The sequence below is a fragment of the Pseudorasbora parva genome, chromosome 22 (genome assembly GCF_024679245.1).
Source record: "Pseudorasbora parva isolate DD20220531a chromosome 22, ASM2467924v1, whole genome shotgun sequence".
Taxonomy (NCBI): domain Eukaryota; kingdom Metazoa; phylum Chordata; class Actinopteri; order Cypriniformes; family Gobionidae; genus Pseudorasbora; species Pseudorasbora parva.
Window position 1 is genome coordinate 25,593,291 of NC_090193.1, and position 18,190 is coordinate 25,611,480.

The following is an 18,190-nucleotide window of genomic DNA, read 5'->3' on the forward strand; positions in this document are numbered from 1 at the left end:
TCAGTTTTTTCGTGCTATGTGTTGTTTAATTCAAGAGTTCAAAGTTCCTGCAGCATTGATATGATTTTCATGCAGGTGTTCGGCTGATTTGCGTCAACACCTCTTGAAGCTCCCTCGACTACTGAAGAGATTATAGGCTGCCCTGTTTCATAATAGGCTAATTAAAAATAAATCTCCATAAAACATAACTTTGAGAGTGGGTGAAAGACTTTTATGTCGTTTTCTTCTAATCTAGTTTTTAGTACCACTTAATAGGCACCATCTGTGGCTGCTTTGACCAAGGGAAAGTCTTTATGACCTGAGTACAAAGGTTGATGTCTTTTATACAGTGTTGTATTGATCTCACAATAATGTCACGGTGCGCTTTGAGCATATTAAACATATGGCAGTGAAAGGACGTTGTTGTTGGCGCCCTGGGGCTGCTTAGGACAGCAGCTTACATTTCACACTAGTTGTATGTTAATTTGAGCACAGAGTGTGCAGATCCAGCCTCTTATGGTGCTGAAAGAAGGAAGGATGGATATGGTGTGTAGATGGTCATTCATTCAAACTGCAGTCAGAATACAGGAAATGCTTTCTCTCTCTCTCTCTCTCTCTCTCTCTCTCTCTCTCTCTCTCTCTCTCTCTCTCTCTCTCTCTCTCTCTCTCTCTCTCTCTCTCTCTCTCTCTCTCTCTCTCTCTCTCTCTCTCTCTCTCTCTCTCTCTCTCTCTCTGTGTGTGTGTGTGCGTGTGTGTGTAAATAAGGGTACAGCAAGTGCAGTGACTTTGCTGGTGCAGTGGTAGTCTGGTCCATCACGGTTCCTCTCAGCAGGTCGTCTGAAGCCTTCTCCTGCATTGGCAGTTGATCACACTGGAGGGGATAGTGTTAAAGCATTGTTGTCAGCTGCATCTCTCAAAGCTGCAATGTAGGCAAATGAAAGATCTGCTACAGCAGGCTGTGGTGCATTGCTTATCATCCCTTAGTATTACACTGACTCAGTGTCTTAACCTTTAGGTGATAATGACAGTGCTGTCAGTGCATTAGCTGTCCAAGATAGAATGGCTTCTTACAAGCGGCAATGGGAAAAAGAACCAAAATGTGTGTTTAGGGCAGAACGCCTCAAAAAGAAAGATGCAACTAGGCAGCGGTTGCCTGCACTGTAGTGAGAGACACAGGGGCTACAATCATTGCTTGATGATATTGTTAGTAATATTAATATTTTATTAGTTTCCCAGTAATTATGATTTCATGAGACATCTTTTGATGTTGGTGCCAGTAAACTTGAGGGAAAGTAAGTTTTACCACTTGCATTATATGGCAGTTGTCTATCAAATAACGTAGCAGGGTTTATTTTGAGCTTTATTGATAATGGGTGCGTAAAATTGGTTGATTTTTGCTGACAGGGTTGTATTTTTATAGTACCAGTGGTGCTGTGTCATCAGTAATGCCTGAGTCGAACTATATGGCCAACTTCAATTTTTGTTAAAACTGGTTTGAGGTTCTGTTGAAAGCTGCTAGCTTCCTCTGTTCATTTCTCTTTCTCTTGCACAAAGTACACTGCGTTTGATGGAAACATATAGGGACAGTTTTTACCTTTAGGCTTTAAGCAGTAGCCAACTGTAGCTACGGTTACTACCGCGTCTCCCTATATTGTCATCTTAAATGCCTCAATTTCACCTTTGATGGCACCCTTGTTGTTGCCTTTCAGAATTGGTTGACAGAAAGATTTAGGGGTATTTGTGTAGCCAAATAAAGGGATTGGCCACTCACTTCAGCCTATTCTGTGAATGACTGGCCTTGTCCATCAAGAGCAGTAAGCTAGCTCTTCTCTTGCCTTATCTCTGGCTCACACTCCCCTTTCGCCTGCACAACAAATGCTAATCTAGCCCAGTTTCAACCTAAAGGAAGGGACTGCCACTTCTAATGTGGCACATGATGTGATTTCTTTGGCTTATCTGGAAAAGACACCATCCTGAATTGTATCTGATGTATGTGGCCTTTGGGGTGAAAACAATGGTTTTGAGTTTTGCATGTAATGAGCTGTATTTATAAACGCTCTCAGTTCTCGCTTCCTTCTTCTCTGTTCTGTGCTGAACGCACATCAGCCTGTGAGGTGCAACAAAGGCGAGGAACATGCTAATAACTTGTTAAAGCTGCAGTGCGATTTTGCTGCTTCACCTAATTACTAGGAGTTTTTTGTAATCCAACACTGCTTATGAGTTTGTTAAACAGTTATATTCAAATTTAAACTGACCTGATATTCAGTTGCTCCCTTTGATTTTTTCCCTGCAAATTGTTCCTTTAGTTGCATTCTGATTCATATTTTTCCCCCATTTTTCAAAAAGCAGTGCAAAATACATTTGACTTACGTATATTATATCGACCCCTCCCATTCACACATAAGGTTGGTAATTTTCTACACTCAAGTTACAGAATTTATTGTGAACAATTCATCCATATGTGTTTCTGTTTCATTTTTTAAACATTTTTCTTGAACTCGTTTTAACCAAAATGTCAAGATAAACAGGCATCTCTTTGCTGACACATACCAGGTACCAGGCTTCTCCAATCATTTAGTCTGCATAAACTCTGTCCCTTTCTGACAATCAACTGGTCTACAGACTTTTGATAGCATGTTTTTTTAATGTATTGAAGAAAAGATCTGTCTCTACATCCGTTTCATTGGATTTGATTAAATGACTGCTATTATTAACACTCTAGCATTGTATCTAACCAAATGTCATGTCCTGGGACCCTCTATGAAAGCACATTTTTTACCTGATATGCTGCAGCATTCTAAACAGTAGTTTTGCACTATCAATAATGAAAGCATTTTTTTTCTACCAGCAGAAATAGTTCAAATAGGAGCCAAAGCATAACAAATGTTATGGCGCCAAGTAACGCACAGAATGGCCAAGTGCTGCAAGAGCTTCAGCAATTTTCCCATGCAGCAATCGCGTCGCTCTGGGAGAAACCCCGCTCTGAGCAATCTTGGAGCAAGAAAAGAAAAAAATGCTCCTCGCTTCAGGCAAAGTCACGCAACTCTTCGTAGTCTGGTCTGGAATAAAGAACACGTCAAGCTGTTGTTCTAAATGTCAGAAAAATAAAAGACTGGAATTACCTTTAAATTCATTTTTAAATAACTTTCTACATAAACTGTAGATTTAGCAATCTCACTCTTTTATTCTTACTGTACCTAACTGTTCTCATACAATAATTTCCATTAATAGAAAAGTATCTATAACTGTTTTATCATTATAACATAATGTGAAATGGTTTAATTAATAAAGGTGGCTGTAGACCAAAGTCTCAACAGCGCCATAACATATGACCAATAACTGTACTGTTAAAATGGGTTCTATGCACTAGGGGCATTGGAATTACAATATAGAGAGGTAATCGTAAGTTAGCCTATGGCCATTACTGCTCTGCAATCAGCATAATTGCTTGCCTGCAAATTGCTGCTTGATTAGGGCACATATGAAAAGGACTTTCCCATGTTGACAACATGGCCATGAGGGCAGGAGCAGAGGGAAATATGACAGTGAAATAATCACTGCAGTTATTTTTATTTTATCATCTGTGCTTTAGGAGTTTTCACTTTTTAAGGCCTACTCTGCAATTGATGCAAGCATTCAAGCCAAATAAAGACTAGCAGCTTATCTGCAGGATGTAAGATCTTATTACTGGCATCAATTCACCCTGCAGTTTGTCCATGCAGGGAATACTTGGTCCTGCAGTGAATGAAATAAATGATTAAAAAGAGCAAATCATCGCAACATACCAGCACTATAAATAGTGCGATTTTAATGAAGCACTTTTGAGACGCTTTATTAAAGTGCTTTGTATCTGCTTTAGGCCTGTGTTTCGAGTGTTGATGACAAGCACGCTGTTCTCTATTCATTAAAGTGGGCAATAGTCTTATGTTCCCTTTGCCGGCCCTGACCACAACTGTCACAACCGTATACCACAGGGACTTGTGAATGGCTGCAAGCTAATAGCAGGAACACTTTTAACTGGATTTCACCCTCTCCCCTCCAGAGTTTTGAAAGAGCTCAGTAGAAGCCTATCTGATTGAGCTTACATGGAGTCTTAAAGGAAGTGTCCGGTCTATATAAATCTCTTTTCTCATTGTATCTGATTTACTTTATATGGCAAATCAATAAAGTAAATAATTGAATGGGTTTATTGTTCTGGAAAATTTATTTTAATAGATTGTCAAACACAGCCAATAATATTTAAAGCTCTCTTTTTTTTAGGAAAACATTTAGTCCTGCTGCAATATATAAAAAATAAATACCATCATCAGTTTTTCTATTTAATCTCATGGCTGAACAGACCAGTATTTGATGGCAACACCGCCGCTATTATATCACAAAGCTTCTGTTACTGAAACTAATTGGACAAATGTGTTCAGCACTATTTTTATGATTGCATGAAGGTTTGAGGGATAAATGAATAGGATATTTCTAACAAACTGTGACAGGCGAAAGCAAAATATATCCTTGGTTTGCAATTTTGCAGCCGTGACAGCAACACTACCAACAATGGCACTAAACCATATACTTCTGAAGTAGCAGAGTTAAAATAGGGGGTGGGATATGTCTAATGGACAGGTTTCTATGGATACCAGGTTAAATTTGAAGACACTTGAAGAGAAGTTAAAAGAGAAAACCCTGGGGCTTAGGGTGCTGTCTGCCACTGGTATCAAACAAGCCTTAATTAGATTTATTGGTCACAGGAAATGTTCCACTGTATTTGTTTCAGCTTCAGATGGGAAAGCAAAAACACCTTTAACCTCATTCATGAAAAAAAAAGTTAAATAGCAATACTGCTTGATCAATTTAGACTCCATTATACACATTATAACAATTTATTATTTTTGATTACACAACAAAATTGTGTTTCTCTTTTAAACTTGATTTATTTGCTTTCAATTACTATTATCTAAAATGATATAATATATTATCTAAAATGTGCAATCTAGATTAAATTATGTAAGGCAAATGTATATCAAATATGTTCAACAAAATACTTAAGACATTACTGAAACTATGTTAAATAAAAACTGCGGTAAAGTTATGATTGTGTAACTTGATTCATGTGTGCATAATTACAGTGAATTTGTTATTGATATTATATTAGTAAAACAGTGTAGCTGAAAACTTTTTGCACTCATTTTTAATTACATTTCACATCATGATGAAATCGAGTAAAATCTACTTAAAGGATTAGATCGTTTTAAAAATAAAATTAGCCCATGATTTACATACCCTCAAGACATCCTAGGTATATATGACTTTCCTCTTTTTTGATGAACACAAGAGTTTAGACATTATTACATATTCGGATGTTTCCAAGCATTATAATAACAGTGAATGGGGCTCACAAGTTTGAAGCTAAAAAAAAATGCATCCATCTGTCATAAACATAACATGGATCTGGGGGGTTGATAAAGGCCTTCTGAAACAAATCAATAGGGTTTTGTAAGAAAAATATCCATATTAAAAGCGTATAAATTAAAATACTGTACTCAGTTTTTGTATATTTTACTCAATGTAGCAATAAAGCCAAGCCAAATGTGTGGTTTACTTAGAAACATTTAAGTAAACAGCAGAGTATATTTCTTGTTGTAAAAAAATATGTACACAACATGGTAAATAAATGAACACAGAGACCTCAATACTTGGTACACAATAACGGTAAAACTCAGTGGATTTTTTAAATTTTTAAGTATGAATCATAGACTGTAAAAAAAAAAATATGGATGTAGTGTCCATGACATCACCCTTAGGATTCTGAAGATCAGTTTTGAAGCATAAAGTAGGGTCAAGCTGGCCGTTGCCATCTTGGCAGCGACATTGTACGTCACTCCCGGATAACTGATAATGGGCAAGAGGAGGGACATGGGTGAAGCTGACACTCAAAGTGGCTTCTTATCAAATCTTGCCTGAACTATGTTATTCAATGTTGAAATGACATTTGTTCTTTCTGTAGTATTTACTTCACCACTGAATCATTTTATGCATGTTTTGCTTGTTCAAATTGCCATTAGGAATACTGAGGAGAATGCAGTAGGGTTATGTCTTTTTGTTTCTGCGTGGAAACTGAATCATTTACATGACTGCAAAGTCTCTGAAGTCTTTGTAGAATTGCAGTTGACTCTTGTTAATGCACTCCGGCTTGCGTGAGGTGAAGCTGTCATAACATAAACAGGGTAATGGTTGTGTAACCTTGCATCACACCCATTAATATTTCATTTGCGATAGAAAATAGTCTGTCTGGGAGGCTATTACATCTCTTATCTGTGTATCTGGTCTGATGAGGGTCCAAGTAACCTATGAACCTAATATCATTATTGTTTTGTGATAGTTAAAGTCTTTTTTTTTTAAAGTATTATGAATTATGAACAATAAATCATGTTAACAGTTGTTGTTAGCACGACAACTTAAATCATTACATTATGATTTGTTATTATTAGCTCAAAAACAATTAAAGAGATTCACATATTTTGAAGAATGTCTGTAACCAAATAGTTGATGGGCCCCATTGACTTCCATATTCACAGATACCCATATTCTATAAAATACCTTATTTAGTGCTCAGCAGAAGAAATAAATTAATACAGGATTGGGGCAAGTAAATGATGACATTATTTTCATTTTTGGGTGAACTATCCCTTTCAATTATTTATGTCTTAACAAAACTGGGACTACTCTTGTATTTAAAAACAAAACTATAAATAATAGTGGTATTAATATTAAGTCCTGATAATGATAACGTTGACCCGGTTGTTTATTTTCATAATAAATATAAGAAAAATAAGACCTAGGGCCTATTGCACAAAAATAGGATAAGGGATTAAGCCGGGATATCTTGGTGATCATGGCTCGGTTTATTCACTAATATACAGTTATCTTTCATTATCGTTATTGTTCTTGGTGTGAGTGTGCTTTCCTTCAGGGGACTTTTACATTACATCGGTGACTTAAATTTTTCATACAGATGAAAAGCTCACCAAGATATCCCAGCTTAATCCCTTATCCTAGTTTTGTGCAATAGGCCCCTGGATATACAAACGCAGTCAACTGCACAGATTAGTATAGATTGACATGCAATTAATTGACAAATTATTAATTTAGAATATCCAGCGCGTGTTGTATATTCATACTTTTTTGCCACAAAGCCTCCCAAGTTCCACATTTATTAGCACATTAAATATTTTGTCTAGTTGTTTATTTGCGCAGTACCCCAGTAGGAGAAGCGAATAACTGTGAGAGTGTGATTGAAATCAGAATGTATGCTGCACCTGTTTGTTTTCTTGGTTGCCAGCCAAGTGCTCCATCCCTGAGAGGCGTGCACTCCAACGCATTTGTAATAATCATAAAAATAGATTGTTTTTTTTTTCATCCACTCACATATAAAGTATAATTGTTGCCGTCGAGCAGGAATTTGACCAATGACCTGCTCTTCTTGTATGAAGAAGTCTGTAATTACATTTAGCTCATTTGCAATTCCATCTGGAAGTCGGGTGCACAAGTGTTAATGCTGTCTGCCCGACAGTGTCGAGAAGTTTTTAGCGGTCTAACAATTTACTCATTACCCTGTGATATTCACACTAGAGACAGGTTTAAGAGGCGCATTTAGAAGCCGTAAGAACCGATTGCTGTCCCTATAAAGAAGCAAACCGACTGTGCACCACACTGAAGGATAATTTCTACAACCACGTTGTAGGTTGTCTTCTCAGCATGTGCTGTTTAATATTTATGTGAGTGCTTTGTGGTGCTTGATCAAGACGTGTGCTGCAGTCATGGAATGATCAGTACATTTGTTTTAATTACCCTCACCACAGGATAAAGAAAGATATTTAGTTGAAATCTTCTGTTTTAGTAAACCAATGAATTCTGGCATCAAGTCTTTCGGGGGTGCATAAGAGGCCAAGTCACTGATAGCACCTCTACAGGTTTTCTTTGATGTTTAAAGTGGCTCTTTTGTCATTAATTTATAAAGAGCTGTTTGTTGTTGCTGATTTTATATGTCAAGGATGGCTCACTGGCTCTGAGCCTCAGGGTCCGTGTAAGAGTTTCGTAATGTTGATAAAACATACTAACTTACCGTTTCAAGATTCAAGGTACCGTTCTAGTGCGTTTCCCAAAACCATCATTAGTCCATAGTTAGCCTGAAAAATCCAGCATTGCTGGTGACCAGGGTGTTTTGCACACTGAGATTAGCATGGGATGTCGTTTGCTGGTTTGCTGGATTCCAGCATGGGATCATGCTAGTGTGCTGGTGGACCAGCATAAGGTATGTTTTGCATGCTGGGACCAGCTTGTTGTGCTGGTAGACCAGCATATGTTGTCTCTTGGGTGCTGGTATGATCCCAACAAGACCACAACAAAAATTGCATATGTATTGCATACACTGTAAAAAAAAAAAAAAAAAAGGTCTCCAATTGAAAATTTTCTAGTGACTGATCAGTGATCACATCTAATTTTTTTCAGTTGGCCAAAATTAATTTCTGTGAATTAAATTGCATCAAATTCACAGAAATTCAATTTGGCCAACGGAAAAATTGAAATGTGATCAGTCACTAGAAAATTTTCATTTGGGGACATGATTTTTTTTATTTATTTATTTTTACAGTGTTTTACAGTTTTTTTTTACAGTGTATAATTTGTCTTAGTGTGTGTTCATAGCTAAATAAAGAACATTTTCCAAATTAATTTTAATAAAGTATTTAATAAATGTTGTCTGCTGTCATAATGTTGCAGTTAGTAAAATGAAGTATAGATTTACTCTATGAGTGATCATTAGTGATGATAACTGAATTGATGATACCTGAATATCTGAAGCAAAATTACTGAAGATAAGAGAAACAACAAGAACAGAAAAATAGAGAAGAGATGAGCAGAAACACAACTACAACTGATATCTCACAAAAGGAGGTTTAAACACCTCCAAAAATAGCATTACCATATTCACTTATGAACCAGTTTGGCTTTATTTATTTCATATGGTGCTGTACAAATGTTGTTGAAGCCTTTTAGCTGGGCACTTGGCCATTGCATTTGGTTGAATTAATTCTCTTTCAGAAATTGTTGAAAGTGCATGCTATCATTGTCAACAATATTTCATGCTCTTGAGTGTAAAGACACATGTTAGTAAAGCAGTTTTTGGAATCATTGACTGACAGATATATTTTGACACATGTGAGTTCCCAAATAAGTATGAAAGTCTTTGAAAACAGCAACTTTCATTCTAATGTTGCTATAACTGTCCTGTTGAAAGAGCTCTTCTCGTAATCTCTTATGAGCTTACGATATAAGCAACTGCTTATGATTATGCTTTTATTAATCATTTTTCTTGGTTTTCATATCTCATTTTGTTTTGTTTTGCAATGTACACAAGCTCTTTTGACTGATTTGTGTACAGATATTTTGAAACAGTTGTCAATTCATTTGATGCTTTGAAAAGTTTTACCAGTTTACCAGTGACATAATGTAATCACAAAAACACAGCCACAGGTCTGCTCAATACTCTGGGAGACCAAGGAGATCAGTGAGAACTTTCCGCTGGGCAAAACCAAAATCAAACATCAAATAAAGTATAATGACAAGGAACAAAAATAATGGAATAGTCACTTGTTCGTTCCAGCAGCATGTCACAAAAATTATGTTATGAGGAAAGCTACGGACTCAATTAACTGCAGGAATGAAGTGTACCCCGAATACAGCATGTTATTGTGAATAATAAATAAACTGTTTTCTGTTATTTATGTGAATTAACTATAATAATGTCAAAAACATTAATTACATTCTCGAATAGATTACAGAAGTTATTACTCTGCCAATTGTATGTGACACAAGACAGTCTGTCTTATATTGTTGAGCTAATGTGGTGAAAACGACAGAGGTGCGACCAGTTTCGGGAAACACTTGTGACTAGCTAGTTCTAGTGGCAGGGTGTCCAAACTCAGCCCTGGGGTGCCAATGACCCTGTTCCAAATGACACACTTCATGTGCACTTTCGGTCTTGTGGACTTACAATGGCCGCTGCGTGCGCGTGTCCGTTAAGTCCACGAGACCACAGAGTGTCCCATTTGTCATTTTATGTCTCAGAAGGGTGCTCGCAAGTGCCCCCTTTGCGACCGTTATGTGCCCTCGATGCGCACTTTTGCCGAGGCCACACTGGTGCGGGTTACGCAGCGGTCTTCTTCCCGACAGTCAAAGTGGCATTACGTTGTGAAAGTGCGGACTCAGAGGAAGACCGTGAGGGTTTAGGGTGCCATTTGGGACAGGGCCAATTTTAGCTTAGCAAAGTTTAGCTCCAACTTACCTGGCATTTCTAATAAGAGCTTGATGGGCTAGTTCAGGTGTGTTTATTAGGGGTAGGAGCTAAACTTTGCAGGGCAATGGCCCTGCAGGTGTAGGATTGGACACCCCTATAGTTTCTACAATGATGCATCATACCAATGTGCAAAAATGATTTGTGACAGTCTTTGAGAAGCTATCAGAAATGTTTTGAATATTATGCCATCTTTTTCTATCAAGTGTGTTTATGAATTAATTGAGTTATATTTAGCTGTATAATTTCCAGCTTGCATTTTGTATGCAATTCTGACTTAAAAAAAAAAAAATGTATTGTGAGATATAAACTCGCAATTACGAGTTATAAAGTCAAATTCTGAAGGGGGAAAATACTAACTTTTTTAATAGTTTTTTTTATAATTTATATCTTACAATTCTGACTTTAAGGTTTACCTTTTTTATTCTGTGGTGGAAACAAGCTTCCATAGTAATTTGAGCCTATTTTAGTACACTTATAATTGCATAGTTGAAACATTGATGGAAATTTATCTAGACGTCCATTATGTGCATTTTTTTTTTTTTTTTTTTTTTTTTTACAATGTCCACTTTTGTTTGTGTTGTGTCTTCTGTCCAGACATTTCCTTCAGTCTCCTGCTGCTTGTATTTGCGGTGTGTGGTTTGGCCCTGCTGGGTGTCATCAGCGTCGCCACCTGGAAGCTGTGCTGGGTGCCCTGGCGCAGCAAAGTGCTTTCCTCTAGCGCCACCGCCCTTGCCCCCACCCAGCCAGAGAGAGACCAGCACAGAGAAGAAGGTCACGGTGACTACTACCCAGCCCTTGGAGACATTATGGCAACAGACAAGCTAAAGGATCCTGGGAACTTTCTGGAGGCGGCAGTGAAGATTAGTCATACGTCGCCAGATATCCCTGCAGACGTGCAGCTGTCCATGAAGGATCATCTGCTGAGACGTACGCGTATCTCACGGCAAACAACCGAGCCGGCCTCCTCTAACAGGTCAGTGTTCTGGAAGAATGAAGAAATGTTTGTGTCTGAAGACCTTCATATAGGTCATCACGGTTTTCTGTATCAAAGCCACTATGAGGTTAGTTCCAGTCATTCCTAATCATGTTAATACCTCCGAAATCTCGTAAATGTCAGACACTATTAGACCTGAAGGATGTCTCTGGGTTTTATTGACTACAAAGAAGGTCAGATTGTAGAAAACCAGAGTAAAACCATGTTTAGCTAGAACATTATGGGAACATTACAGCATATCCAGAATTATCACCATCAATTTGCATTTGATCACTGGTTATCATTCAAATGTAGATTAGCACCTGGTGAGCTTTTTGTGAAAGAACCAATGCATCAGATCAGGATGCCAAATTTTGTCTGATTGTTGCCAGGCATAGTTCCTTCAAGAAGCACCTTCCCAGGCAGATGCACCATGTCACCAGTCTGGACCGTGGAAATGAATTTTTAGACGTGGAGGACCAACCTACTTGCACCGCTGCCTCTCTTGGACGCATCCAACCGGAACTCTACAAACAAAGCACGGTGGAGACAGAGGATTCATCTAAGAATGGCACTGGTAAAACATGCGGCAAGATCAACTTCTCCCTTAAGTATGATTATGAGGGAGAGCTCCTCCTCGTCACCATCATCAAGGCGTTCGACCTACCTGCGAAGGATTTGTGCGGCAGCTCCGATCCTTATGTCAAAATCTACCTGCTCCCCGACCGCAAGCGTAAATTTCAAACTCGCGTCCACCGCAAGACGCTCAACCCCACATTTGATGAGACCTTTCAGTTTCCAGTCCCATATGAGGAGCTAGGGTCCAGAAAGCTCCACTTGAGCGTGTTTGACTTTGATCGCTTCTCACGGCACGATATGATTGGTGAGGTGATCCTGGAAAACCTTTTTGAAGTTTCAGACCTCTCGAGGGAGACATCCATCTGGAAGGACATCCAGTACGCCACTAGCGTAAGACAATTCATCCTCTTTACTACTTAGTGAGTCCAGACCCCACTGGTGATTTATCACATTAATGAGGCTTCTGTCACATTAATGTGACCCTAATGATTTTGTTTTTTAATATAGGAATACAGTTGTATTGAGTATTTTTGAAAACACAAACAGTGAATAATTAGATGATTCACAGACTGTGTCCTATGGGGTGTGATATGGTAATTTGTCAAAATTGTAATTACCGAACATGATAAATTGTGCAATGTATGCATATTAACCACTAAAAACAATGAGGGCAATAAACAAAAATTATTGCCGCCTTATTATGACAATACCGAGTCTGTAATAATCAAAGCTGTTTTAAAGGGATATTCCACCCATCATTTACTCACCTTCATGTTGTTCCAAACCTGTATTACTTTTTTTCTGTTGTAGAATAGAAAAGAAGATATTTTCAATAATGTCTCGAATGTTTTTTGTTTATATATGAAAGACATTGGGGTCCAAAACAAAATTAGAACCTATGTACTTTCATTAGAAAAATAAACACTGAAACCTTCTTTTTCACTATAAACTGATGCATTCATTGCCAACAGCTATTTTAATCAAGGTTTGAACTTTTAAGTGTATATTTTTTAGTATCTGATTAAATCAGTATATTTAATTTATGTAATATATTTAGGGAAAGAGGCCTGAATTTCCAAAAATAAGGCCAGACTATTTATCATCTGGCTTGTCTAAATTATACCTCATATTAATGTGCTGCACACATCCTCTTATCAAGTCATTTTAGTGCAGCAGGGCTCTTACTACTACATGTTAGTGAATGTAGTGTTTTGAGTTCCAGGTTTGTATCTCTTCTACTCAGCAGGGGGTTTCTGGCATAGACAGTATAGGCAGTAGCCTTGGGCTCTCTGGGCAAAGCTCTCAGACGCACACTCCACTTCTATATCACTCACCCACAGCAGTTTGACAGCATTGTTCAGCACACTTTCAGTTCCACCCAACACTTTCATTGAAATTGAAGTTTTCCAAACAGCTTTCTGTGGCTTGTCTGATCTTGCTAAGGGTGCTTTTGGAGTCAAAAATGCCACTTCCAGTTACAATTGACAGAGGTTGCTTTTTACTGCCTCTCCAAATCATATACTGTACATACTAGAGCTGCACGAGTAATCGTTAAAAGATCACAATCTAGATTCAAACACACCTAATCCTAAATAACAACTATTCACCTATATGTCTATTAATCCTTTAACAAAACCACACCGGAACAATCAAATGAAAACTCACTTTATGGGTCCTATTTTAAAGGTCTGAGCGCATGATCTGAAGCGCATGGCGCATTTGCAATTAGGGTGTATCCGAATCCATGTAATAACCCCGCAAATAGGCACATATTATTAATGCACTTTAAATTACAAAATATACAGTTTTTTGTTGTTCAATGGCACAGTCGTTTTTAGTTGCCTCAAAGAAATGATTCAATAACTCACTCATCATACCTGGCGCAATGCGATGCCAGGCACGATGCAAGTGTTTTTAGCTAGTTTCAGCCCGATGCAGTTATTATTTTCACATTCATAACCACGTTGTTTAAATAGAAAATGCACTTGCACACATCTCTTCACCTATGGGCGTGCTGGTCGTGTGTTCATTGAGGTGTGTTCAGGCGCGTTGTTGGCGCATTGCTATTTTTAAATTGTTTTTTTTTATTATTATTATAATTTATTCAAATTAAATAAACATTTTAAATAGACTGCAGGAATTGTCATTTTTGACAGAACCTCTAGTAAATAGTTTTTTTTTAATTATTATTCTTGTTTAAAATTGTGATACTCAATTTATCCAGAATCATGCAGTTCTAATACATATACTGTACAGTTTAATAACAAATCTTGTCATTAAAAAAGAAATGATGAGTGCACCAGGACTGCACTGATTACTTGTGAGTAAAACAATGCTAGGGCTAATTATATCACTGATATATCAGCCACACAAACTGCAGTTTAATGAACTGGTCTTGCTTTGTGACTCGTGAAATTTCCCAGTTGTCTACGAGGTAATCGTACTGTCATCTCACTAAGGCATTGTGTGACTTTAATAGTGCTGAGATAAGGTGTATGCATTCACATGATTGATTATAGTATATGCTAGACATCACTGAACTCAGTAGATTCTGTGATGTCTAGCTGTCAAAAGGCTAAGCTCTCAAGATGGGTTAAATGTGGGAGAAAGACCTAAAGATATGTGATGCCCTCAATCAATACCTTCATCTGAGTTTATTGATCAAATTAATGGTCTTTCAGATCAATTTATTAATGGCAGTTCGCCCTGGGCACAATCAAATGATCTCTAGATTTAAGGCTTGTTGAAGAGAAATAGTATAGTACAACTTATTTATGGAGTAACAACCTTATTTAGACGTGGCATTGAATCCCATAAATTATTTTTTTGCATTTGTGTAGAGAACATTGGACTGACTTCCAAACTTCTTAATGAATATAACCCTGAAACATTTGGTTTGAAAATTTGGCTATTACTACCTTTCAGAAGTAAATTACTAAACTTATTGTTAGGAATTGTTCCTAATGGTTTTATGTCCTATATTGTTCATGAAACCATTCTAAATTATGTTGTATTCAATGCATCAGTTTAAGTGAGAGTACTTTTACAAAGCTTTTTTATTATAGACAATACTTTTACAAAAACAAAAAATGTGGGTCTGTAAGATTTTTTTTTTTGTTTTGACAGAAGGCTCTTGATCTTAACAATGTTGCATTTACTGTAGTAAAATAAAATAAGTAAAAAAATAAGTAAAAACAGTAATATTGTAGATTATTACAATTTAACCTCCTTTTAATAACTCCTGTCATGGCAAAGCTGAATTTTTCAGTTTTTTCAAGTCATTCTTCAATGTTACGTGTCACTTCAATGTCATATATATTTTAATAGGCTGATTTAATGCTCAATACAGATTTCTTTATATTATAAATGTTGAAAAGAGTTAGGATTAAATCAATTGAAATCTAAAGAAATCAGCATTTTTTTTCATAGTTATTTCACTGTACTGATGTCATGATCTTCTGGATTTTGAGCATCTCCATTTGATTCTGCAGGAGAGCGTGGATCTGGGAGAGATAATGTTCTCTCTCTGCTACTTGCCAACTGCAGGGAGACTCACACTTACGGTTATCAAATGTAGGAACCTCAAAGCCATGGATATTACCGGTTATTCAGGTATGGAGCTTTCCTTTGTTCGTTTGTGTCTTTACTTTCCATCTGCTTGCTCCGTCTTCCTGTTTAGACACTTAGACAGTCACATTTATCATTGTCAGCAAGTGAATTACAAGCCCTTTCATCAGACATATTCAGACCATGAGTAGACAAGGAGCAAGATACGTTAAGGAATTCATGTCACACCTCCCTGCTCTGTTGGCAGATCCGTATGTGAAGGTGTCACTGATTTGTGATGGGCGACGCTTGAAAAAGAAGAAAACTTCCATAAAAAAGAACACGTTGAATCCATCATATAATGAGGCGATTATCTTTGACATTCCCCCAGAGAATATGGATCAAGTCAGCTTACACATATCAGTTATGGACTACGATCTGTGAGTGTTATTTAATATCTGATATTTTCTCTGTACAAATATTATGCTGTGTATGTGCTTCACAGTCTTTTCTTTATTCTCCTGGTGTGTAGAGTGGGACATAATGAGATAATTGGAGTCTGTCGTGTAGGGAGCCATGCTGACGGACTTGGGAGAGATCACTGGAATGAGATGCTCGCTTACCCTCGAAAACCCATCGCTCACTGGCACCCACTCGTAGAGTCCAAGAAATCTGAGAAGGAGGTGACTGTCTGTCCTTAAACGTTTCCAGAGTGGAAAAGTACATTTTCATTTCAATATTTACATCTTTCCTACTGTTTTCCATTTGTCTTTCAGTGGAAGACTCGTACCGCGAGCTTTGACAGTCAGGGGTCCTGTCCATCTCCCAGACTCCCCTCCAGTCCATAAGTCCCTCTCCCTACATCTTTAAGCCAAGTATCTCCCAGGGACTGATGGTGAGATTCAAGATATGTCCTTAGGCAACATGTGACACAACTTATGTCTGTGTGGACATGCAGCAAGAAGAAAGAGGGTGCTGTTCAAAACTTTTCAAAGTGCAACTAAGCCCAGCCAAGTTTTAGCTTTTTTGTGTTTCAGCGGAAGTGTTATTACACTAACATTGGCTAAATCCACAAGCCACAACCCAAAAAGTTTGAAAGATACACTTCAAGATAGTTCAAGCTCCCTAGGAGAGTAAAAGGGTGAATTTGTTCATTTATATTGTATAATAGATGTATATTATATTTTAATTTAATTGAAAATATAGTTTAATATAGGTATATTTAGCCATAATCCTTTTTTGTCTTCTTTGAATATAAAATAATGTGTTAAGAGATTTTTATGACTGGAGAGATATGTTAAGTCCTCAATATGTTCAACCTTTTGAAATATGTTAGCTGAAACTGTACATTGTTTACAGAGCAGAGATATTCCATTGATCTTCCTTTTGTTTGTGAAGTAGTGAAACTGTTCTGCCACCAAAAACACCAATGCCAAGAATAATTATTATCTTGTCTACAAATATCTCTTCCTGTGTAAACCGTTTTTGCTGTGTTCTTATTTAAACATTTAAGTTGTATATTTAAGTTAAGCTGATTGTTCTATGAGTATTTTGAAAAATGTATCATCATTTTCTTCGATCGAGTTCAGCTCAGTTAAATGCAGCCATGCACAGCTTTATCCTGCATCATCCATAATGTACAACTGGCTAAAATCCTCATAATTTCACCATGCAGTAATTGTAGCTTCCTAAGTATAACCATTATGAATAGCAAGGGTTGTGTCTCAGATTCAAAGGATGGAAAAAAATCCTTGGCTTTCTAACAAGACTTGAAATTATAGCATTATGTAAATTAGAAGCACTGTTTTACAAAGACCAATTTTGTATTTTACATAAAATGTGACAAATGTTCATTGTTCTGTATTTTTCCTGTTACCTTTGAGGTGTTTTCTCTTCAGATAACATGATGTATTTTGTTGGCTGGCTTGGCTGGAACTCATTGTTCATCAATAATCATTGAAACTGGTGTTTCTGTATGAAATGCCTTATTCAGAGCCACTTTTCCCCTTTTTTATATTCTGAATTTGTATTTGTAATGTATAGTTACTGTTTCAGAACACCCCCTTGTACTTCAAAGCTGTGATTAAAGCTCTTGCTTCTATATATTTTGTTCTTCTTTCATTCTTTGTTAAATGTTAAATTGATGATTAAGGCCAGTTAACATAGAACATGTGGAATGGGGGAAAAAAACAAAAGGTCTAAAGATGTATTTTTTTAAGTAGTTTTTTTATGTAAAGGTGCAATTTTAGCGGCATCTAGTGGTGAGGTTGCGAATACGGTGGCCGACAGCAAGAGTAGCTAGCGCTCTGTAGAGCAGTTTGTCCCTTTAGGGCTACTGTAGAAACATGGCGTCACAAAATGGTGACTTCACTGTTAGGGAAATAAGTAATGTAAGTAAATGTAAATAGACATGGCTCATTCAAGGGGAATAAAAACAGAATGGTTTATTATGTAAAGTCTGAAAACAGTTATGTATATTGTATTGCATTTCTGTCAATAGGTCCTCATTAATACTACACACTGCACCTTTAAGTACTGTGTTTTTGGAATGCTGTGTCATGTGCGCAGGTTCCACTGCTATGTTTACATTGTTTTTCAATGCTGGAAAAACAGTGCTAGAAGTACATGTTTGAAGCGTTCTAAAAACGCTTTCGACATGCTTTTTTATTCCACTATCAAGTGTAAATGATCACAAGACAGAAAAAAAATGGGAGTGGAATGCAAAAAAAAAAAGTATTCTGTGTGAACACTGTTTACACGCCTCT

At 37.2% G+C, this 18,190-nt stretch overlaps 1 protein-coding gene across 1 annotated transcript in view; it reads left to right on the plus strand.

The window, feature by feature from the left end:
* The window catches only part of syt6b (synaptotagmin VIb), a 42,203-nt gene extending 24,677 nt beyond the window's left edge, over nt 1-17,526 (plus strand). The window contains exons 2-7 of the mRNA XM_067432133.1: nt 10,922-11,300; nt 11,693-12,269; nt 15,371-15,491; nt 15,694-15,865; nt 15,958-16,108; nt 16,202-17,526. Of these exons, the coding sequence (XP_067288234.1) occupies nt 10,922-11,300; nt 11,693-12,269; nt 15,371-15,491; nt 15,694-15,865; nt 15,958-16,108; nt 16,202-16,273 (1,472 nt within the window). The 3' untranslated portion in view covers nt 16,274-17,526. The remainder of the gene's footprint in view (nt 1-10,921; nt 11,301-11,692; nt 12,270-15,370; nt 15,492-15,693; nt 15,866-15,957; nt 16,109-16,201) is intronic.
* The last annotated feature ends 664 nt before the right edge of the window (nt 17,527-18,190 follow it).